The following is a 21,424-nucleotide window of genomic DNA, read 5'->3' on the forward strand; positions in this document are numbered from 1 at the left end:
ACAGACACACATACAAAGACCCACCCCCCCAACCCCACACACACACATACACACCAGGGATGTGCACAATTTGAATTGCAATTCTGCTTCCTGTTTGCTACCTTAATTGAAATGCAAGTGAAATTCAAGAATTGAATTGGAATTTAAGAGCCAGTTTCAATTCAATTCTGGAATTTTGCACAAGCCTGATACACATACAATTACACAAACATACATGTACACATTCACTCACACAGAGACACACACTCACAAACACACACACACAGACACGCACACACACACAAATACTCTGAGAAACCCTTTGTCTTTCTTTCTCTTGACCATACACATACTCACAAAATTCTCTGTCTCTTTCATACATCAAATCCCTTTGAAAATAAGCACCTCTGATTGGTTTTACACCTGCCTAGATGAAGTGTACATAACAATAGTATAGTCTCTCTCTTTCTCTCTGTGTCTCTCTCTCTCTCTCTGTGTATGTGTGTGGGGCACCAGCGCTCAGAGTTTTTTAATCACGTCACATCTCTCCACTGTTTGGCCAGGGGCTGAGACGTCAACGCTGTAAAAAATGATGGCGTATAGCCTCTTAGATAAGCCAGGCCTTCATGAGCACTTCTCTACAGCGATCAGTCATTGAGAGATAGTGAAAGCAGTGGAAAATGTCCTACTCACACAAAGACTGACCCATAGAGGTATGTCAAGCAGTAAGCAATACAGATTGAACAGGAAAAGAATAAAAACAATCATTGGTGTCATTATTTGGTCAGTCAATCTTAGAATTACTAAATTTGTTTACAGTGCAAGTGGAGAACACAAGAAGATGGGGTTTTTTTTTAGAACTTTAGGGATGCTAAAGTAAAGTAAAGTTATGAAAAAAAAAAATAATTATCAGAACCCCCTCCCTTCAATTATCAGTGTCAGATGTCAGACTTTTGACTTCTGTTAAATTACACTTGATTCTCAAGCTTATATATTCAAATAAAAAACCATCAGCACCAGATGTCACAATGTCACAAACATGGAGCTGCAGTCAGAGTGGAGTTTTCAGGTGGTCTGTGTGTTGCATAAACAGAAGGATTAAGCCATAATGTGTTGTCTACAATAACTCACTTGCTTGTACAGTATGGTCAACAAATCCCACCAAATTTGCCAGGCTGGTAAGAAACTTAATCTCAGAGGTAATCCTGTGTAAATCCATACTTTTCCTGTGTGTTCCACATAGAATACAATGCAAAATCATTCACACTGAACAGTTATTTCTCTCAAAACAAAGGCAAATGAATATACATGTCATTATGGTAGTGGTGTGTTCTACAACATACTCTCAAATTGCATTCCTTTGGAGTTCCTTTTCTGGTTAAAAAAAAATCCATCCAAAAATCCAAAATACATTATTTATTATGAAAGCATTGCAATTAAGTTGAGAGCTTTTATTGTGCTTACACAACCACTATTCACAAACCCATCATGTTATGGTGATTTTAATATTTTCATTCCTTTGTTGTTTTTGACAACTGTTGAAGAACAAAAAGATGATTTACATATGAATGTGAAAGGGTACTTAACCAAAATTAATGCAAAACCACACTAGATAAACAATATCTTGCTATCTTAATGATGCTTTACGACTAGAATGTATGCATACACAAACATGTATGCAATGTGGCTCACAAATAAACCTTGTTTTTTTCCCCAGAAGCAGCCCTGGTGTTTTATTGATCAGTGCAGATGATATGCGTAGACCATTGCATCATACTCCAAAACCTCAATAAGCCTGTATGGAGGTCTGGGGAGCTGAAGATCTTGTCATGTATGTTTAAAAAGGGCTGACTTCACAACAGCTTTGAAAAAGATGTCTGAGATTTGAGAAGCCTCTAGCTACTGAGGCATGTTATAGACAATGCTTTGCGGTGAAGCTACAGACTTGCTACCCTGTACTCTGTAGCCCCAAGTTTAAGGCCTGACTAATCCCTCTATTTGCTATAGACCTACCCCCTGTGTTTCTCTTTTGAGACAAATTGCTTACTAGCCTAAACTTTCAGAAAGTCAGGTGTCTCAGAGGGAAAGTGGATGTTGTAAATGTGTGTGTCCATAAGTGTGCATAAGTATGCATAGGCTACATGAGTATGCTGGGTGTAAGTGTGCAAACTCAGGGATGTGTGTGTGTGGTTGTGTGTGTATATGTATACATAACTAATAAATAATCATTTGTATTATTATAACTTCATATCTGTAAAATATTTATTTTTTTATTCCGCAATGGTACAATGTTGCCTAGGGGCAAAAACTAAGTTTAAAATCAGATTTTTGTTAAGTATGTTACTTGTAATGCATTGAAAACCAGATAAATATTTGTGTGTTAGTGTTAAGTCATATGGATAGGTGTTTTAAATTAATAAGTTGTCATGTAAATTACAATGTTGAGGTAACAAATCTTAAATCTTAAAAATATACAAAAATGAAAAACATTATAAAAATTAGTAGGGGTAATGAGGTATAACTATATTTACGAAGAAAAAAAAAACTAATTATACAGGCAATGGAAAAAAACATCTCAATTTAAATCACGGTTATCGTTTGATTTATTTGCAGATCTACACTTGATTTAGATTTCTCTGTGCGCAGCTACCATGAGAGTTACACATTTCAGACAGGTTGCTCACTTCCCATCTACGTTGTCAAGCTCAGTTTGAGGCTGTGCAGCAGCTGTGCTGTACAATAAGCCATCTCTGGAAAAGTGGTTCCTACACTCTGACTTCCACGTTATCGCACACATCTAGGTTAGAGACTCTGGTCATGGCAACACAAATCCCCTAGAATTGTTGTGAGCTTGTTGCCAGGCCATGACTTCCTAACAATGTCTGTAGTCATTAATTTTACTGGTGAAACAGTATTTACTGATATCAATATTTTAAAGGAACCGTATGTAAGATTGTGGCCAGAACTGGTACTGCAATCACTTTTTAAATTACTGTAGAGCGGTGTATCAGGCCAAAACACAACATGACAACATCAACATCAGTTGAGGGCTGCAACTTCACTTTTTAAATGACAATATCCTGGCCGGACTACTGTTGTCAGTGATATAAGTATTTGAAATGAACATGATTTCTTAATGTCTAGTGACATATCAGGACATATCAGGGCCATTTTATGATTAAAATACATTTCTTACATACAGTTCCTTAAATTAAAGATATCTGTTAATCTATTGTTGACCAGTCAAAATGTCATTTCTACATGTGATCTATTGTGTTAGGAAGGAGAAGGTGCACTCAGGCTTGGCATCCAAGCTACATTGTCTAGGGGTAAATAAGATAGCAGCCTCCTCTTCCGCAAACTTAAACAAACAAACAGGAAAGAAAGCTATGATAAAGGACGAACCAGTACACTAGCCCTACGTAATGTGAGTAACTTGAGAGTAGGACTTACTGTAATGTTTGTGGATGAATGTGTACATCAGCCCAGTGAGAGGTCACTTACCTGTGGCTCCCACTGTCCCAATGGCTTTCCTTACTCTCCACACACTATATCCAGCTCAAGCTGGGTTCTCGTCAAAATATGTTGAGTTTTACTTCTATACCCTTTTTCTCACACGGTAATTTTATCCACAAAGCTCCCACTGAGCCTGCCAACCTAACTGTGAGCCTAGATTTAAGAGGTCGTATATATTTTAATCAATTACCCAAAGGCAGTGTCATCACTGAAGCCCTGCCTCTAAGTCAGTGCTGTAATATGTCAAAATAGTTTTCTATTTTCCATCATCGTAAAGCCCGATTTGATTGGTCCGCCAGATTTTGGGCGAGCATAGTTGCTCCACAATGGAGCAATGCCAGACCGAACTCAAATGTTGTGGGCGGGACTAAGTTCGGATGGCACTTCTGCCATTGTCTGAGTGTTCCTCTATAGGCGATCACCGACCTAACAATTTTCTGTGTTCGGGTAGGAACACAAAGACGCATATTTAGTTTGTTTATTATTGCGCTTCTCAACTGTAGGGGGACCCCAAGAGCAAATTTTATCTAGTGCTGCTTTAAATTAACATCATCAGAAGATGTGTAAATAGAGTTAATAGTCTCACATGTCACTTTAATTTAAATCAGCCTGACATACATAGTTTGAGTCTTAAACTAAGAGAGCAGCATGTCAAACCAAAAAGGCACCCTATGGTTGAAACCTATAGTGAGTGAATGTCAAACTTACTTCTTTTGGCTGATGTTTTTATCCAAAGCGACTTACATACATCGATTCTTACAAGGCCCAGTTTCCCCAGAGCAACTCAGGGTTAATTGCCTTGCTGAGGGATACAGTGGTCGCAGTCGGGAATTGACCCTCCACAGAACCAGAAAGAAACAGACATATGCCAGTACAATTAAAAAGTAAAGTATTACATATTTATAACTCTTTTTCTAACAAATGCAGGAAATACATTTGTCAGTTTACTTACAGGCATATGCAATATATTTGCTTTTAATTACAAATATAATGCACTTGCTTACTTAGTTTATTTGGTATGGCCAAATGCGAGTCCGTTGTGGTACAATGTTGCCTTGGGGCAACATGCCGTTTTTTGTAATTTCCTATGACGCCTACATTGATATGTTATGAAAAGTTGTTGATAATACATCTTTACTTATCAAAGGTTGCTCAAATTTTTTCTTGATAATTTACTGGAAGTAAAGTACTGAGAAATGCAATTTTCGTGAGGGAAAATGTGGCGTTGCAACTTAAGACACCTGCACAGTCCCTGAATGAGGAAGCAAAATAACTGTGAGTCATGTTTTCTTGCAGTTGCATTGGATAGTACTGGAGTCAAATTAGTGTGTGTGTTTATCAAAGTCAAAGTCAGCTTTATTGTCAATTTCTTCACATGTTCCAGACATACAAAGAGATCGAAATTACGTTTCTCACTATCCCACGGTGAAGACAAGACATATTTTACCAATTTAAGTCCACAGACAAACATAACATTCAAGTAAACAAAAAGTAAGTAAATAAGTAAATAAGAGGGGCACATATAATAATGAAAAAATAAGAGCAGCAAAATTTGGTTGAAATTGTGCATAGACAGTCAATAAAATACTAGTGCAAAGTCAGGCCAATAAAAGGCTTGGGTAGTTCTGTTTGACCTAAGTAATAAAGAAAGTGGCATAGTGGTGCAAGTTATGTAAGAGCAGCAGAAGTGTTGTGTTTTCAAGACAACAACACCAAGTTGTAAAGTGTACAAGTGTGCAAGTGTTCAAGTGTGCAAGTGGAGTAGTGCAGGCGGCCATTGTGGGTTCAATGTCCAGGATGTTATGTAGCTGAGGGTGGAGGGGGGGAGAGGAGGGAGAGTTCAGCATCCTTACAGCTTGGTGTATGAAGCTGTTGGTGAGTCTGGTAGTGCGGGAGCGCAGGCTTCTGTACCTCTTCCCAGAGGGGCAGTAGATCAAACAGATTGTGAGCGGGGTGACTTGCATCACTCACAATTTTGGTCGCCTTTGGGTGGGTGAGGTGGGTGGTGTAAATGTCCTTCAGGGAGGGGAGTGAAGCACCAATGATCCTTCCAGCTGTGTTCACTATGCGCTGCAGGGCTTCCTGTTGTATTCAGTGCAGCTTCACCCACACAGCGATACAGCTGGAGAGGATGCTCTCAATGGTGCCTCGATAGAATGTGGTCATGATGGCTGGTGGAGCACTTGCTCGCCTGAGTTTCCGCAGGAAGTACAGGCGGCGCTGAGCTCTCTTAAGCCAGTGATGCAGTGTTGGTGGTCCAGGAGAGGTCTTCACTGATGTGCACCCCAGGAATTTGGTGCTGCTCGCTCTCTCCACCACAGCACCGTCGATGGTCAGTGGCAGGTGTTGGGTGTGACCTCTCCGAAGTCAACAACAATCTCTTTGGTCTTGCTGACGTTCAGCAGGAGGTTGTTGTCCCTGCACCACGTGGTCAGATGGTCGACCTCCAACCTGTATTGAGTCTCGTCGCCCTTGGTGATGAGACCCACCAGAGTTGTGTCGCCAGCAAATTTCACTATGTGATTGTTGCTGTAGGTTGCAGTGCAGTCATCGTCCAGCAGGGGTGAAGAGCAGCGGACTGAGCACGCAGCCTTGGGGCCCCTGTGCTCAGTGTGATGCTGCTTGAGGTATTGTTGCCAACACGTTACTACTTGGGGCCTCTGACAGAGGAAGTCCAGTAGCCAGTTGCAGAGGTAGGTACTGAGTCCCAGTTTGTCAAGTTTGCAGATGAGTTGTTGTGGTATTATGGTGTTGAATGCAGAACTGAAGTCTATAAACAGCAATCTCACATATGAGTCTCTTTTTCCAGGTGGGTGAGGGCTGGGTGGAGGGCAGAGCAGATTGCATCCTCTGTAGACCGCTTAGCTCGGTATGCAAACTGGAAGGGGTCCAGGGTGGGGGGAGAATGGCTTTGATATGTGACATGACAAGCCGCCAAAGCACTTCATGATGATGGGTGTCAGTGCCACAGGGCAGTAGTCATTGAAGCAGGATGGAGCAGTTTTCTTCGGCACAGGTATGATGGTGGCAGCTTTGAAACATGATGGGACGATGGCTTGCTTCAGGGAAGTGTTAAAGATGTCTGTGAAGACATCCTTAAGCTCCCCTGCGCAGTCCTTCAGCGCCGCGACCTGGGATGTTGTCTGGACCTGTTGCCTTACGGTGTTGATAGCAGCAAGTGTCCTCTTCACGCTGTCAGCAGAGAGGCACAGGGGCTGCTCATGTAGAGGGGGGATGGGTCTTCTGTGGGCAGGTGCTGTTTTGTGCTTCAAAGCGAGCAAAGAAGCGGTTCAGGTTGTTGAGCAGAGGGATGTTGCTCTCACAGCTCTGTGGCGCGGGCTTGTAGTCCCGTGGAGGGCCTGAATGCCCTGCCATAGGCTTTGTGCGTTCCTGCTGTCTTTGAAGTGGGTGGTTATCTTGTGAGTGTATTCCTTTTTGCTTCCTTGATGCCACGGGACAGGTTGGCTCTCGCTGTTTTCATGCCAGCTTCATCCCCAGCTCTGTAGGCTTTGTCTCTGGCCCTCAGCAGCCTGAGGACATCCCCTGTCAGCCATGGCTTCCAGTTAGCCAGTGATGATGTCTTTTGTGTGGGTCACATCATCGATGCACTTGGTGATGTAAGAGGTTACAGTGTCTGTATACTCCTCTATGTCTGTCCGGTTGTTGTAAGTGGCTGCCTGCTTAAACATTTCCCAGTCTGTTGTGTCAAAGCAGTCTTGAAGAGCATCGGAGGCTCCCTCAGGCCACATTTTTATCTGCTTACGAACCGGTTTGTTCGCTTTTACCCTTTGTCTGTATCGCGGGCATTAGCATAACAGTGATATGGTCTGAAAGTCCAATGTGGGGAGGGGGTGGCTTTGTATGCTCCTTTGTGTGTAGTGTAGACCAGGTCCAGGATGTTATCTCCTCTTGTTGGAAAATCAACATGCTGGTGTAGCTTTGGAAGTACAGTTTTGAGATCAGCATGGTTAAAATCTCCAGTGAAGATGGTGAAACCGTCTGGTGACGGATGGTTTATGTGTTTGTGTGTGTGTGTCTGTGTGTGGTTGTGTGTGTTTCTGTGTGTGTGTGCATGCATGTGTGTGCGAACATTGGTGGTTCACATGCACAAGTGGCAACCTGACAGACCGACAGACTGAAAGACCGGGGTACACGAAACTTGGTGGGCATGTAACCCCACATGTATAGCATGGAACCATCATTTTTCGTTTTGATATGTAGCCCCCCCGCTGGACTGGACCCCCGAAAGGAGGGTAGGGCAGACACAGTTTTCTGTGAATATCTCGAAAACCGTAGGAGGACCATTTCTTTTTTGTATGTTGATCTCAAGGGGCCATGTCAACCCATTCCATAACCACTCATTTCATGTATAGCGCCACCTAGTTAAACACAAAAAAGTCAAAATGAGGTGTTGTAATTGAAGGTATCTGTGACCTAACATAGTCAAAACTGCATGAAATTGGAAGTGTAGGATCATTATGACACCCTCTGTATGCACGCCAAGTTTTGTGGAATTCCGTTCATGGGGGCCACACAATTTAATTTATGTTTCTATACACCAACTGGCCTGTAGGTGGCGGAGACAGTTTTCAATATCTCGAGAACCGGGGGGCCTAGGAGGTCCACCTTTTTATGTATGTTGGTCTTAAGGGGCATGTCAACCCATCCCATTACCACATTTCATGTATAGCGCCACCTAGTTAAAAATTAAAAAGCAAAAATTAGGTGTTTTCATCACAATATCTCTGGCTGACAAGGTCAAAACTGCACGACAAATTAAAAGTGTAGGATCATTATGACACCCTCCGAATGCATGCCAAGTTTTATGTACTTTCGTTCATGGGGGCCTTACAATAAAATAATTTATGTGTACATTTAGTGACGACACCAACAAGGATTCCCGGGACACTGAAAGACCGGGGTACACAAAACTTGGTGGGCATGTACCCCCACATGGATAGCATGGAACCGTCATTTTTCGTTTTGATCTGTAGCCCCCGCTGGACTAGACCCCCCGAAAGGAGGGTAGGGCAGACACAGTTCTCTGTGAATATCTTGAGAACTGTAGGGCCTAGGATGACCATTTTTTTTTCCATTATGTTTGCCTCCAGGGTCATGTTAACCCATTTCATGTGCACACATGTGCACAAACAGATACACACACACACACACACACACACACACATACATTCACAGTAATCATACTTATGACACATACTCACACAGTAGACATATGTACGCTTGCATGCACAGGAACATACGCAGGCACACACACAAGCACGCACACACACACACACACACACACACACACACACACACACACACACACACACACACACACACACACACACACACATAACATAAACATAACACAAACAAACAATCAAGAATTTCTCAGAATTATGAACAGGCAAGATGGAGGTGGGGTTGTATAAAATGAATTTTACATGTGAAATCTATGAACTAATCATGTTTTGGTACTTGTTGTCTAGCAGATACCAGTGAGAATTGAGTGTGGATAATGCAATTTAGTGAGACAGTTAGAATCATATAGGCCTTTCAGCGTGATTTCTTTTTGTGGAAAAAATGTGCTGGACTGGGCGGCGGTCATATTTTGTACCGCTCTGCGGTACATCTAGTTTACACAAGATTGATTTGTTTGGCATGTAAGGTTCACATTGGGGGAGAAGTACATTAGTTCAAGAAAACACTGGGTTCCCATAATTTACTCTAAGCTTTCTTGTGGAAAGTATGATTCATGTGTAGAATGGGCACACAAGCACAGGAAAGTTGTAGTGTATTGAGATGTCTTTCAACTCCTGGATGAAAATTATAATCTTTCCCACCTATGGCGGTCATTTTTGACTGTAAACAAAAACAGTGTGACCAAGTTGAATAAATCACTCAAAATTCAAAGAAATAAGTCACAATGTGTCTTGTGTTCAAATGCCTTTTGTGAAGGATATCATAAGGTCTTGAGGCAATCTGATGAAAAATGGCATATTTATGGTACAGGGAATGTGTAAATCGGAACAGTGTTAGAAGGTTAACCACTGTACTACCACCGCCCCTATCCCTATACAGTATACCTACAGTTAAGTATTAATTAACAGTTCATTTATTTGAGATGAACTTAGAAACATCTTTTACCTCTAAAACATGCTAAATATACACACTTTCTGGATGATGTAGTACATATATAGCATGCAAAGCACATATAACTGGTTCCATCTCACTCTCTAGTATCTGGTAATTAACTGTACCATGTAGTAAGACACTGAGGTTTTTAAATATATTTTCATACTTACTAACTTAGTAACTGGAGTGAAGTAGTGTGCTTTACTTTTAGGATATTTTTATTGTTGATAAAATTACAATATTAATAAAAGAAGAAAAGCCAGGTAGTTTACACACAATGTCTCTGAAAACACAGCCATCAAAGACTGCTGAGGAGTGGACACATCTCTCACCAGGTGTCTCTCAGCTCCCATTCTGGACATCAGCGGGAAATAAAACACAAGACAAACCAAAAGTAGACCAACCTGCTGGGTTCGTCACACATTTTAAGAACTGACGTATCAAAACATAAATATATAATCCTAAACCTAGCTTAATGTGATTACATTACAATTACATTACATTGTGATTACCAGTAATGTAATGATTACATAACAATTACATTACAATGTGGTTACATTACAATTACATATATTTATTGTAGCAGAATACTACTGTGTAGTTCCTCCTGATCACACAATATATTACCATATACTGCTAACATTATTACAAGTAACAATATGAACCATATGCAGTATTTCCCCAATGCAATATGCCTCCAGTTACAGAAAACTACAGAATTACCTCTCCCTGGAGCCTTTGGTGCACTGAATGGTTGGTTGGTGGTGTAACCAAAAACAAACCAACTGCTCTCCTCCTTCCTGTGACTCACCCTCAATACGCTGTTCTGTCACACATGGCTGATGGTGACAGTCTATGAAGGCACCCATGTGGAAAATGTAGTTTCCTTTCAATATCGCACGACAGTGAGCAGGAGTGGACACACTCAATCATAACCTCCCTGGAAATGGGGTTGGACGATATAAATAACGTCAGGTCATGTTTAAACATGTGTGATGAGCATAAACTGGTCCCTACGTGAAGACCTAAGTCACAAACATGCCTGTGTATATCATATTTGCTCGACTCAAACGGTATTTCATATAGTAATCTACCTTAAGTGCAACAGTCCCCGCTTACAGTAAGTGCTGGTAGAAGGTAAATGGGCGATGGACAAAAGCTTTTAACCTTCTGTCTTTAAATAGGATATCCCTACTTCATGATGATGAACACAAAATGAAAGCAAACATTGATGTTTCAAATATTCATTGAATGAAACCTTACCCATAGAGGCTATTCATCAGCACCCAATGGTCATTCTATTTGCTCAATAATGTTGGCCCCATTGAAAGCTTTGATGGCTTATGCCAAATCATTAAACTGTCTAGCAGCCAAACACTGAGAGTGATATATATATATGACTGGGCATTAATAACCAGGCAAACATTTGTTTGCAGGTGTCCTGGCAGGTGCGCCTGAAATAATGTTGATAACAAAATGTAAATGACAAAATGTGCTACTCACTCAATGTTTTTAATATCTCATTTAGCCTATACTTACATAACTAGCACAGAGGCTATAATACAGTACTCAGTGCAGAGTATTTATGAGAATTTGATTTATTTCTTCTCAAATTTGACAGCTTTGATAAACTGTTGTGTGCTTAGAGATTTGTAAAGAGTGAAAAACAAACAAAAAACAATGCATGCTTGTGTTTACAAATGATTAAATGAATAGTGTGCATCTGTGTGATTGCAGTTGGACCTGAAACCTCATATACTGTAGTACAACTTATGCATATGTTGGCCTTTTTTGTTTGATTTGATGATCTCATATCTTATTTATAATAATGGTCTCCAATCTTTAGTGGTTTTATATTGATGTATGTGCACAGACAGCCTATGAAGATTGTCATATTACCCAGCAAACAATATCCAGCTGTTTTTATCCAGTGGTAGCAATCTGAGGACAGTGGTAGAAATGTCCTCAGAAGTCCTTGTTTTGGAATCACTTGCTTTGTATCACTGCTCGAATGTCTCAATAAGGCAACAACACAACATGTACAGTAACATAAAATAATCACCGACTTCCTGCTGTCCCATACTGCATAATCCATGGTTAATGATACACCTTATCTGATAATCCTTCTTGATAAGCAGTATACCCACTTTTAATTCCAAGCCATCACTTTTCCAATGGGCCACTCCGTAATCCCTATGGAACACACTCGTACTGGTCTGATCTTCCAGTTATGGAATAACAATTTGGGAGCAATGACAGTGAAAGGGACTTTTATTTCGAATTTTGAAATCTGTTTCAATAGCTTTAATGGAAACCATTTGTGCGGCCGAGCAGCAGACCTCTTTAAGCATGTGAGAACAATCATTGACATTTGAGAGCACTTGGGTATACAAATGGGTATAAAATGCCTTTGAGTTCACTTATCCAGTCACTGTTAAAACAAGACACAGACGTCACTGTGATCCGAATAAGTAATGTTTTGCCAGTTTACAGTAAAATGATCGATTCTTGTTTATTGGTCCTTAGTGTTTTTTCTTGGCTTTAGGCCCATCAACCTGGTGATGAATCGTCCAATTAGGTCTTTGTGGCACCCCAATTACCCCCACACACACACACACACACATATTGAGGTACTGTATGAGGTATTTCCCTTTTACTATGTAACATTATTATGGCCATGGCAGCATTAATGTATTCTGTCAAGAATAAATCAATTCCCCATTTTTTCCAGCCTGGAGAAATGTTTTATATATTAAGAATGTATGAATGGATTAAATAAATAACTGTAGTGACTGATCGAGAAGTTTTCCATTTTCAGAAATATTTGTAAATGATTATAGTTATGGTTATGGGATTTGGCAGACGCCTTTGTCCAAAGATACACACAAATACAAAACAATATAATACTTACATTTAACAGGGAACAATTTAAAAAGTTGGTCAGACTACATTAAGGAGAATAGCAATAATAAACAACAATATCAATTCAATCAATGGCCTAATGAAAGTTATATTTGGTATGGTAAGGTTATATCACTGTGATAGTTTTCAACATTAATCAAACATCATCTTTTGCCTGCTTTCCATGGAAGGTATTATTTGCACAAAAAACAATTCCCATCAAGAAGACAAAACACAATGAGAAACAAACTTTCAAGTAAAGCCATTAGAAATAACTTTCTAAAAGATGCAATATTCAAAACCGCAAGACGCCAGGGAGGTGCAATCCTTGCTACATTATTTGTAGCCATTACCATCTTCAAACACTCAGAGGCCAGTTTTAATGCCAAATTAGTGTTTGGTTTAGGGGAGGCCAGGAAATGTTCCACACAGGTCAGACTCTGGAGTGGGAAGCCTCAAGCTGCTGTAACCGGATAGCATCAGACTGTGTATATAGCCGCTGCTGTTTTGAGGAGGTGGTAGAACAGACATGCAGAGCAGAACAGCTCAACAGCGACAGGACTCATAATAGGTAGGTACTGCATATTATTCATTTTACTATTCTATTGTAATAACCGGAATGATTCATATTTATACTGCAACAAGAGTTTTTGATACATCTATAGGGGTCACATTTACTTTGCCTCTCTGGTTTATAAATATAATTTAATTGGTGAAGGACTGAATGTGATCAAAAGTTGTCACTGTTTATATGTTGTCTGTTCTTAGTGTTCTTTGAATGTTAGTCAGATAGAATTTTAATCATCTTGACATGTGATATGCACCATAATATTGTATGTTTATGTAAATGCATATATACTCTTTCAATACTACTATGTTAAAGTATGTTTAAGAGTTTTAGATCTGTGTCAAATAGCATAATCTGGCAAAATATAAGTATGTGCCAGGATAAGAAGAATACAGAAGTTTGTAAGACAAAACATCAGAGACATCTGTGAAGTAAAGGAAAGATATGATGGTGGTTATGATGGAGTGGTTATGAATCTGAACACTGCAGTATACCAGAAGGTTAGATCAGGGGCTGACAAAATAGTGTCTCTGAACACTCTTGAAATGAATGTTTTGAAAACAACACAACATCTCTGTGTCCAGATAGATAGATTTTTGTTCCTTTGTTACACAATATGTGTTGAAATAACACAACTTGCGTTGAAAACAACACAACTTGCGTTGTTTTTGTTAAACACATCTCTGTGTCCAGATAGGGACAACACATTAGTTTTTAAGAGTGAACAAGGCATTTAACTCCAAGTTGCTTCAGGGGGTTTACAGGTAAGGTGTTCTGGAAAAGAGCATCTGCCAAATGACAAATGATGTAGTAATGACACATGCATACCTCCAAGAAATAATTTTCATAGAACCATTAGGAAAAAAGTCCTCACTCTTGAGAAATGAGAAACTTTAGCCAGTAAGGAGTTAATTTTGTCTGTGTTGAAAAATATATAAAGGCACTGTCAGAAATGATCTAACACTGGCTGATGTACTGGAAGTAATTTATATCCGGTACGGTCTCAACAACAGCAGTGTAGAGGTGGGGGATTGATATGACAAGGTGTTTATCACAAAGCAAACACAGACCTTATTGTGTTCCGGACCTTAATGTGCCATTGTGTTTATATTTATTATTTAACTGCAGTTGGTCTTAGAAACAGATCAGTTCCAGTTTAGCAAGAAAAGTAATCACGTTTTGAAGCTAAATAAAATATAATGCAACACATTATGTAGGTCTTGCCTGGCAGTGAGTGAACATGTCTTGCCACTAACATGACATTTTTAGGTGTAACTCAGGAACGACAGTGTTAAGAAGCTTTCGGGGAGACCAGGCTCTGAGACTGTTCTGTAAGTACAATTTCTGTAAGTTTTACTAATATTCCTTATAATGAAAAGAAATGTTTTAAAAAAAGAAAAATACTTATTCTGTTAATGATTTTTTGTTGCTGTTATTTTGATGAATTCTCCATTGAAGGAATGAAGGAATTGCCCATAAAATTGTAATACAAAATGTACAGAAATTCTACTGCCAGAAAATTACCAGTATATTTTCCTTTTTTACACAATTTGTTTTACAGGGCTCAATGTAAGAACATTGCTTCTTTATTGCATTGTTCATTGTATTGTTCAACCTCTGCATATGGCGTGGTGCATTATCCATATTTAGGAGAACTCTAAGCATTCCCCTGCTTCAATTTTGTACCGTAAATATCTTTGAGGTTAGCCAGACCTGTTGAATCTAGCCAGCTCTGGTGATCATGTTGTTTGGATAGATGGATTATACATCCCAACCAAACTCCACAAACAGTGTGATAAACTGCATGAGTCATTTATGCTGTCATGACAGTAATTGTTTTCAGAGATCAGGAGAAATTAGATCAGACTAAAAGCAAGATATGCTGCAACTGTATAATTGTGATGACAGTGACCTTTGTGAAGTTGCATATTGATCTCTGAATTAGGAACCTAATCTTGACATGATACGATTCCCAATTCTGTAATGATGTGTGGTTTATATTGATTTTTTCACCTTGTGCTGCTGAGACCCTGATGTACACATGGGGTTTTTGACTTTTTTCCGTATAATTAAGAGTCCATGTTGCGATAAAGCCAAACATTCACAAATACAATAGTTTTTATAAATACCCACTGTTCCTCATTGAAAGGACGTTTCCAATGTCCTCCACCTTCACAATGTGTATCTGTGGGACTGGTGTTTACACAACAGTTTTCATGGAACAGAATTCCCATCAGACACATGGTGACTTCTCTTGCAGTGACACAAATAATTGTTTTTTGTTTTCTTTTTTCAAACAAGAGGTCTTCTCCCATTATAAGTGATGTTAAAAAAAAGAATAGATAATGTTCACAGGGCCCTTTGTTGCTTATGATGAGAACACCTTTGGTAGTGGATGGACAACATCCTGGCCAGTCTTTTTACATGTCTAACTAATGTTCTCCAAAGGACGAGAAACAATAATGCAATGTGGAAGAGTAGTAATCCAATTTGCTCTCATCTGCCTGACCTCATCCTGAAGACATTTCCTACTGTCTTTCAGCAGCAGCTTTCTCCAGCACCAACACCCTCCCCATGTCAGTCGCCAGGGAGAACAGTTTCTACAAATGTGTGATTGACACAGACAATGCAACCCTGGATTGGGGAAAGGTCTTCGAAGTAAGTGATGCTTGTGAAGTTTTTGCCTGCACTGGAACTGAAGTTACTTTGTACAGAACCAGGAGGTGTCAATGTTATCATTTTGTTAAATTGTGTGCTCATTTGACTAAATTATGGACTCATTTTAGATTGTGCAGACAATTTAATATACTGTGCGCTCCTATAACTAGTTGTGGTCTCATTTTACTAAATTGTGCACTCATCTTACAAAAGATGAGACACAATGAGAGGCAATTTAATAAAATTAGCACATTATTTAGTAAAATGAGCACATTATTTAGTAAAATGTGTTGGACAATTTAATATCCTATAGCAACAATTATTATAACAAGAACAACTAAAACCTCCATAGATAAATTCACAACTTCACTTCATAAACACTATTTGTTTATCCAGCACTGGCTTTGGAAATAACTCCATTTTTGCATGATTTTTATGAAAAATCTAATTCAGATGCAAGTCACATTTGTACAAGTTTCATCTTACAAAAGATGAGACACAATGAGAGGCAATTTAATAAAATTAGCACATTATTTAGTAAAATGAGCACATTATTTAGTAAAATGTGTGGACACACACACACACACACACACTCAACCCAAATTAGTGACGCTGTGTTATACTTAACCTCCTATAGCAACAATTATTATAACAAGAACAACTAAAACCTCCATAGATAAATTCACAACTTCACAAATTCACAACTTAAAGCAACACCAAAGAACTTTTCCTCTGTCACAAACACTATTTGTTTATCCAGCACTGGCTTTGGAAATAACAATGTCCACAGACAAGGTAGAATATGTTGCATGATTTTATGAAAATACGATGTATTGCGACATCAGATGCAAGTCACATTTGTAGTTTCTTTTGTGTCATTCCATCGAACTACAGATCCGCTACCCGATCTGGCAAACTTACATAGTGCGGTTATAGCCGATAGAGGGGCCATGGCCGAATGCAGAAGTGCCGTTCACCCTGTTACGAGTTGATGAACCACTGAAACGATTTTGGAAACATTATTTTAAGGTAGAAAAAACTCTTTGGTGTTGCTTTAACAATATGGATCCTTGCTTTCCTTCCTTTGCTCTTCTCCTCTGATCTTCTCCTGCCGCCCGTCCATTCCACTGCCTAGTGGGCCCATGAGGGGAACACGGCGTGCCTGGAACACCTCATCAGGAAACACCCAAAGTGCCTGGCGGCCAAGGATGACGCTGGCGCCACCCCACTCCACCACGCCACCTCTGGGGGGAGCCTGGAGGTTATCCGGCTGTTGGTCAGCACCAGCGGACCGGAGGGTGAGTGCCACATCACGTCGTTTTAATGGTTCTCTCTCTCTCGGTTTCCAATAAAAAGCCATTACCAATCAAATCCCACCGGCCCATGCTGCTGGTGTCTCCCACAAACTGTATTGGATCATTAGGCCGTAATGGGATCCTGGAAGACTGGTGTAATCACATTGAGGACTGTAATCATGTAAATATGACACGCTCATGTTGGGATGGAGACTTGGCTGAGAATTAGCCACACTATAGCTCAAACTAGTGATGGTCAAAATACGCACTCACACCCTGATGCAAACAACTGATAAGATGTAGATGAAGACTGGAGATGTGTTTTATAAACTGTTGCTTTTTTAACCTATCTCAGGTTTTCCAACCAAAAAAAAGTGCTTTCTGTGTAAATTACACCTGTGTATAGCGTGTTTGTATAGCGTGTATGTTGTGTGTTCTACTATCAGTGTTTTTATTTGTTTCCTGCACTGCACTGCAGCGTAACCACACTGTTTTTAGCCTACATCATGGGTACTACCAGGTGGGTTTCCCCCAGTTGATCAAACTATTGATTTGGAGTGTTTGCTGTGATGAAAGAGCAGGGAGGGGGGTGTCACATGAAGCTAATGGAGAACAGGAGGTCTGACCTTCCCCATATAGAAACACAATGACACACATACTTAGCTCAAGTAATCATCGCAGCACAATGAAATACAGTAACCGTAGAGCAAAGTCTTGTTTTACTGTTAACACCACTGAGTGCTACTGTCCCCTAAAGTCATCTTCAGTTAGGGACGAGATAAAAGCATACCGACTCTCCTCTCTCTCTCTCTCTCTCACACACATGCACGGAAGCAGAGAAGCGAGAAAATGTTCGCACCAGGAAATAATGAAATAATGACTCAAGCGAGGTGATAAGGTGAAGGAGAGAACCTCCCCCATCCACTGATGGAAACCCCCCTCCTCTCCCCTCCCCACCCCGTTACCCCCACCACCTCCATCACTATCCCCCTTCCCATCCTCATCATCACACAGCGCTGCACCTCTGTCACGACAGTAGCACATGGGCTTGTGAATGAGTGTGATAATGGCTGTGAGGGTATACAGTAATCTTCCCAGGGCCGAGAGCTGACGGTGGACATCTTTTTTTTCCACTATTATCTCATCGAGTCTCAGTAGAGACAGTGATGGTGACTTGTGATCCAACTGGTGAGGTGTTAGGACGGGAGCACAGAGAAAATGGACTAGTCTGGCTCTCACCAGACCAAGCTCAATCTTTTGAGATTGAACATTAGTCTGGGGAGTCTGCTGTATTTATTTACTGCACAAGAAATGTGATCAATTGGCATAGTTCAAATGACTCTGTACGCTTTAACCACCGGCAGATCAGGCTGGGTTTACCCAGTCTAAGAATGGGCCTATACAGAAAAGCACTGCACTGCAGAGCTAGCCTGGGAACACCCAGCCCTTTACAATTGTAGGTCTGGGAGTGGGTCTGGAAAAAGTTAATTGACTTACGACTTCCAACAGTGGTGTAGCAGTGAAATTCAACTTTGATACATTAAACAACTTCCAACAGGGCATAACTAGCAGTGAAATTAAACTTAAATTGGTACATTAACTCTTACCAAATCGTTTCAAAAGTGTAGCAATTTGGTAAATGAAGGTTTAGTTTACCCAGTCTAAGAATGGGCCTATACAGAAAAGCACTGCACTGCAGAGCTAGCCTGGGAACACCCAGCCCTTTACAATTGTAGGTCTGGGAGTGGGTCTGGAAAAAGTTAATTGACTTACGACTTCCAACAGTGGTGTAGCAGTGAAATTCAACTTTGATACATTAAACAACTTCCAACAGGGCATAACTAGCAGTGAAATTAAACTTAAATTGGTACATTAACTCTTACCAAATCGTTTCAAAAAGTGTAGCAATTTGGTAAATGAAGGTTTAGTTGTTAACTCAATTCCAAAGAAATTCATGTCCATACCTAGCCTGACGAGCCAGACCCACATTAAAATGTAGTATAGGGTCTGGGCACTCACCGTTCGCAGTGCTCAGTCCGAGGGGCGGGATAATCGGTTGTCTTTCAAATTCCCTCTGCACGCAATAGGACAGCGCTATGAGTCCCATGCGTTTCCCACCAGCGGAGCTAGTTGGCTAGTTCAAACTTTTGCCAACTTAATAAAAGCTTAACTCGTGTCACACTGTTCGCCAACGCCAACAGCAACATTATCTTATTTGTTTTCAAGTAGCAGGGAATTCAAGCCAAACCCGTTGCAACTCTGCCTTCAATCATTATGTTAAGCCTGCCTAACGACTCTATACACAATTTGATTGGCCTTTTTGATCCCCACCTCCAGGACTGAACATGTGTGATGGTCAGGGCAATACGCCGCTGCACTGGGCCGTGGAGAAGCATGTTGGGGACAGCTGTGCACTCCTGCTGAACCTGGGTGCCAACCCCAACGTCCTCAATGCCGCCCTCATGTCTCCTCTACACCTGGCCATCAGCAAGGGACACAACGACATGGTGGAGGTCAGTGACTGCAATGAGTGCTTTGCTTTATTCAGCCCAGTTTAGCCTTATTTAATCGCATGTGTATCAAAATCAGAACCCAAAGAGGCCATGTGAGTTAGTACACACAAGGAATACAGACACTATTAAGGCAATATACAATAGAGAATATACACAATATAGACAACAAATACAGAATAGACAATACATATAGACAAATGTACACAATATGCAAGTAACATGCAGCTGTTAAAGAGTCAAACAATGTATATAAAGCATAGCGTAGAGTATATGTATGTATGCAAACTTGGGAGTGTGTATTTGAGTGGCAATGATTACAATGGTGAGGTAAAATTTGTATACCAACTCACGGTGAACAAGATTCAACTTTTGAAAGACTAAAAAAAATTCAGGATAAAATGAACACCAGTCCATGACATTTATTTTTTTATTTTATCATTTTTCACCAAATCAAATTATTTTATATTATCTGGGCCAATCTAATTTGTGTTGGCTTGAAGGAAAGCACAGGGATTTACCGAAGAGATGGGAAGCCAACAACATAGAGAGGAACAAAGAGAGAAATAAAAAGAGAGATAGAGAGAGAGAGAGAGAGAGAGAGAGAGAGAGAGGGCAGCCATGTTTGGCACAATTACAGTCCATCAGTGACTTGTCTTCAGACTGTGAACTCTCATCTCACTCTGCCAAAGCCATAGCCATGACACTAAAAGCCCCCAGGCAGCAGCTCAACTCTGGAACGAATCCCAGCTGTAGGTCCATGCCAGACCAGGCCACCAGGACACCAGCCTACTACCTTACACGTTTATTAACAACACCAGGTGCTCTGTTAACATTTAGGTGTTTTACACCTATACACTTTTAAAATGAGGGTTCTGGTGTCCCTTTTGAGGTACTCTGACTTGGAAGTTGCCCACTGTTCTGGATGAGGTTGATTATGTTAAAACCTAGCAATAAAGATCATTAAAACCCAAACATTTGGTTTGGATGAGAGTGTCTAACCCTTAAAATCCAAAGTATGTTGAAATAAAACTTGTTTGAATCATATGTTCAAACAAGTTGTGTTCATACTGTATATGTTTCCTTTCTGGGTCTACAGTCAGATTATACCCTTGGTACAGTTTAGAGTTATCCTTGAAAAAAATATCTTATGTAAAAGATGCAGATGGAAGCACAAAACAAAACATAGTTTGATAAATGTGCTTCACCTTTTAAACAGCATTTATTTAGGATGTTGCAGTTTTACTCCTCAAGCAATCAATGAAACTGAAACAGCGGTGACTTGGAGAAATGGAGAAATATTGAATGTTTTTTGCTCCCTGGAGTGAACACAGGTGTGTGATGTTTTTACTCCTGAGATCGATGGCAGATGTTTGATCTCTCACTTCTCTCCTCACAGCTCCTGTTGTCCTTCAGTGTCACAGATGTAAACCTGGAGGGAGACCTGGAGAACACACCTGTCATGCTGGCCTGCTCCAACAACAACTGCCAGGCCCTAAACATACTGGTGAGAGCAAAAAGACAAAAAACTAACCAATGAAAAATAAAAGAGTGTGAAGATGTGCAGGGATTCAGGAAGTGAGGGAAGTACTGTGTAGGAGGATTATAAAAGAATCTTCTCACCAGGTTCCTGGAGTTAAGGTCTCATTTTATTAACCTTCTCACCAGTGATGGGCAGTAGCGTACTATTTTTAGCGAAGCTATAGCTTAACTACATTTCTTAGTAGCTTGGTAGTAGCGTAACTATTTTCTGAAGCTGGTAGCTTTTCAATAGCTAAGCTGTTTTTTTGGCCATGTACAGTAGTGCATTTTCCAGAACATTTGAAGCTTACAGTAGAGTTTCCTTCTGGCCGCCCATA

General features: G+C 40.3%; 1 protein-coding gene across 1 annotated transcript in view; it reads left to right on the forward strand.

The window, feature by feature from the left end:
• The first annotated feature begins 13,085 nt into the window (after positions 1-13,085).
• Positions 13,086-21,424, forward strand: part of trpa1b (transient receptor potential cation channel, subfamily A, member 1b) — a 28,674-nt gene continuing 20,335 nt past the window's right edge. Inside the window, exons 1-6 of the mRNA XM_048265871.1 lie at positions 13,086-13,105; positions 14,372-14,433; positions 15,645-15,760; positions 16,896-17,058; positions 19,393-19,568; positions 20,965-21,072. Coding sequence (XP_048121828.1) covers positions 15,677-15,760; positions 16,896-17,058; positions 19,393-19,568; positions 20,965-21,072 — 531 coding nt within the window. The 5' untranslated portion in view covers positions 13,086-13,105; positions 14,372-14,433; positions 15,645-15,676. The remainder of the gene's footprint in view (positions 13,106-14,371; positions 14,434-15,644; positions 15,761-16,895; positions 17,059-19,392; positions 19,569-20,964; positions 21,073-21,424) is intronic.

Source organism: Alosa alosa, chromosome 16 (genome assembly GCF_017589495.1).
Source record: "Alosa alosa isolate M-15738 ecotype Scorff River chromosome 16, AALO_Geno_1.1, whole genome shotgun sequence".
In the NCBI taxonomy this organism is placed as follows: Eukaryota; Metazoa; Chordata; class Actinopteri; order Clupeiformes; family Clupeidae; genus Alosa; species Alosa alosa.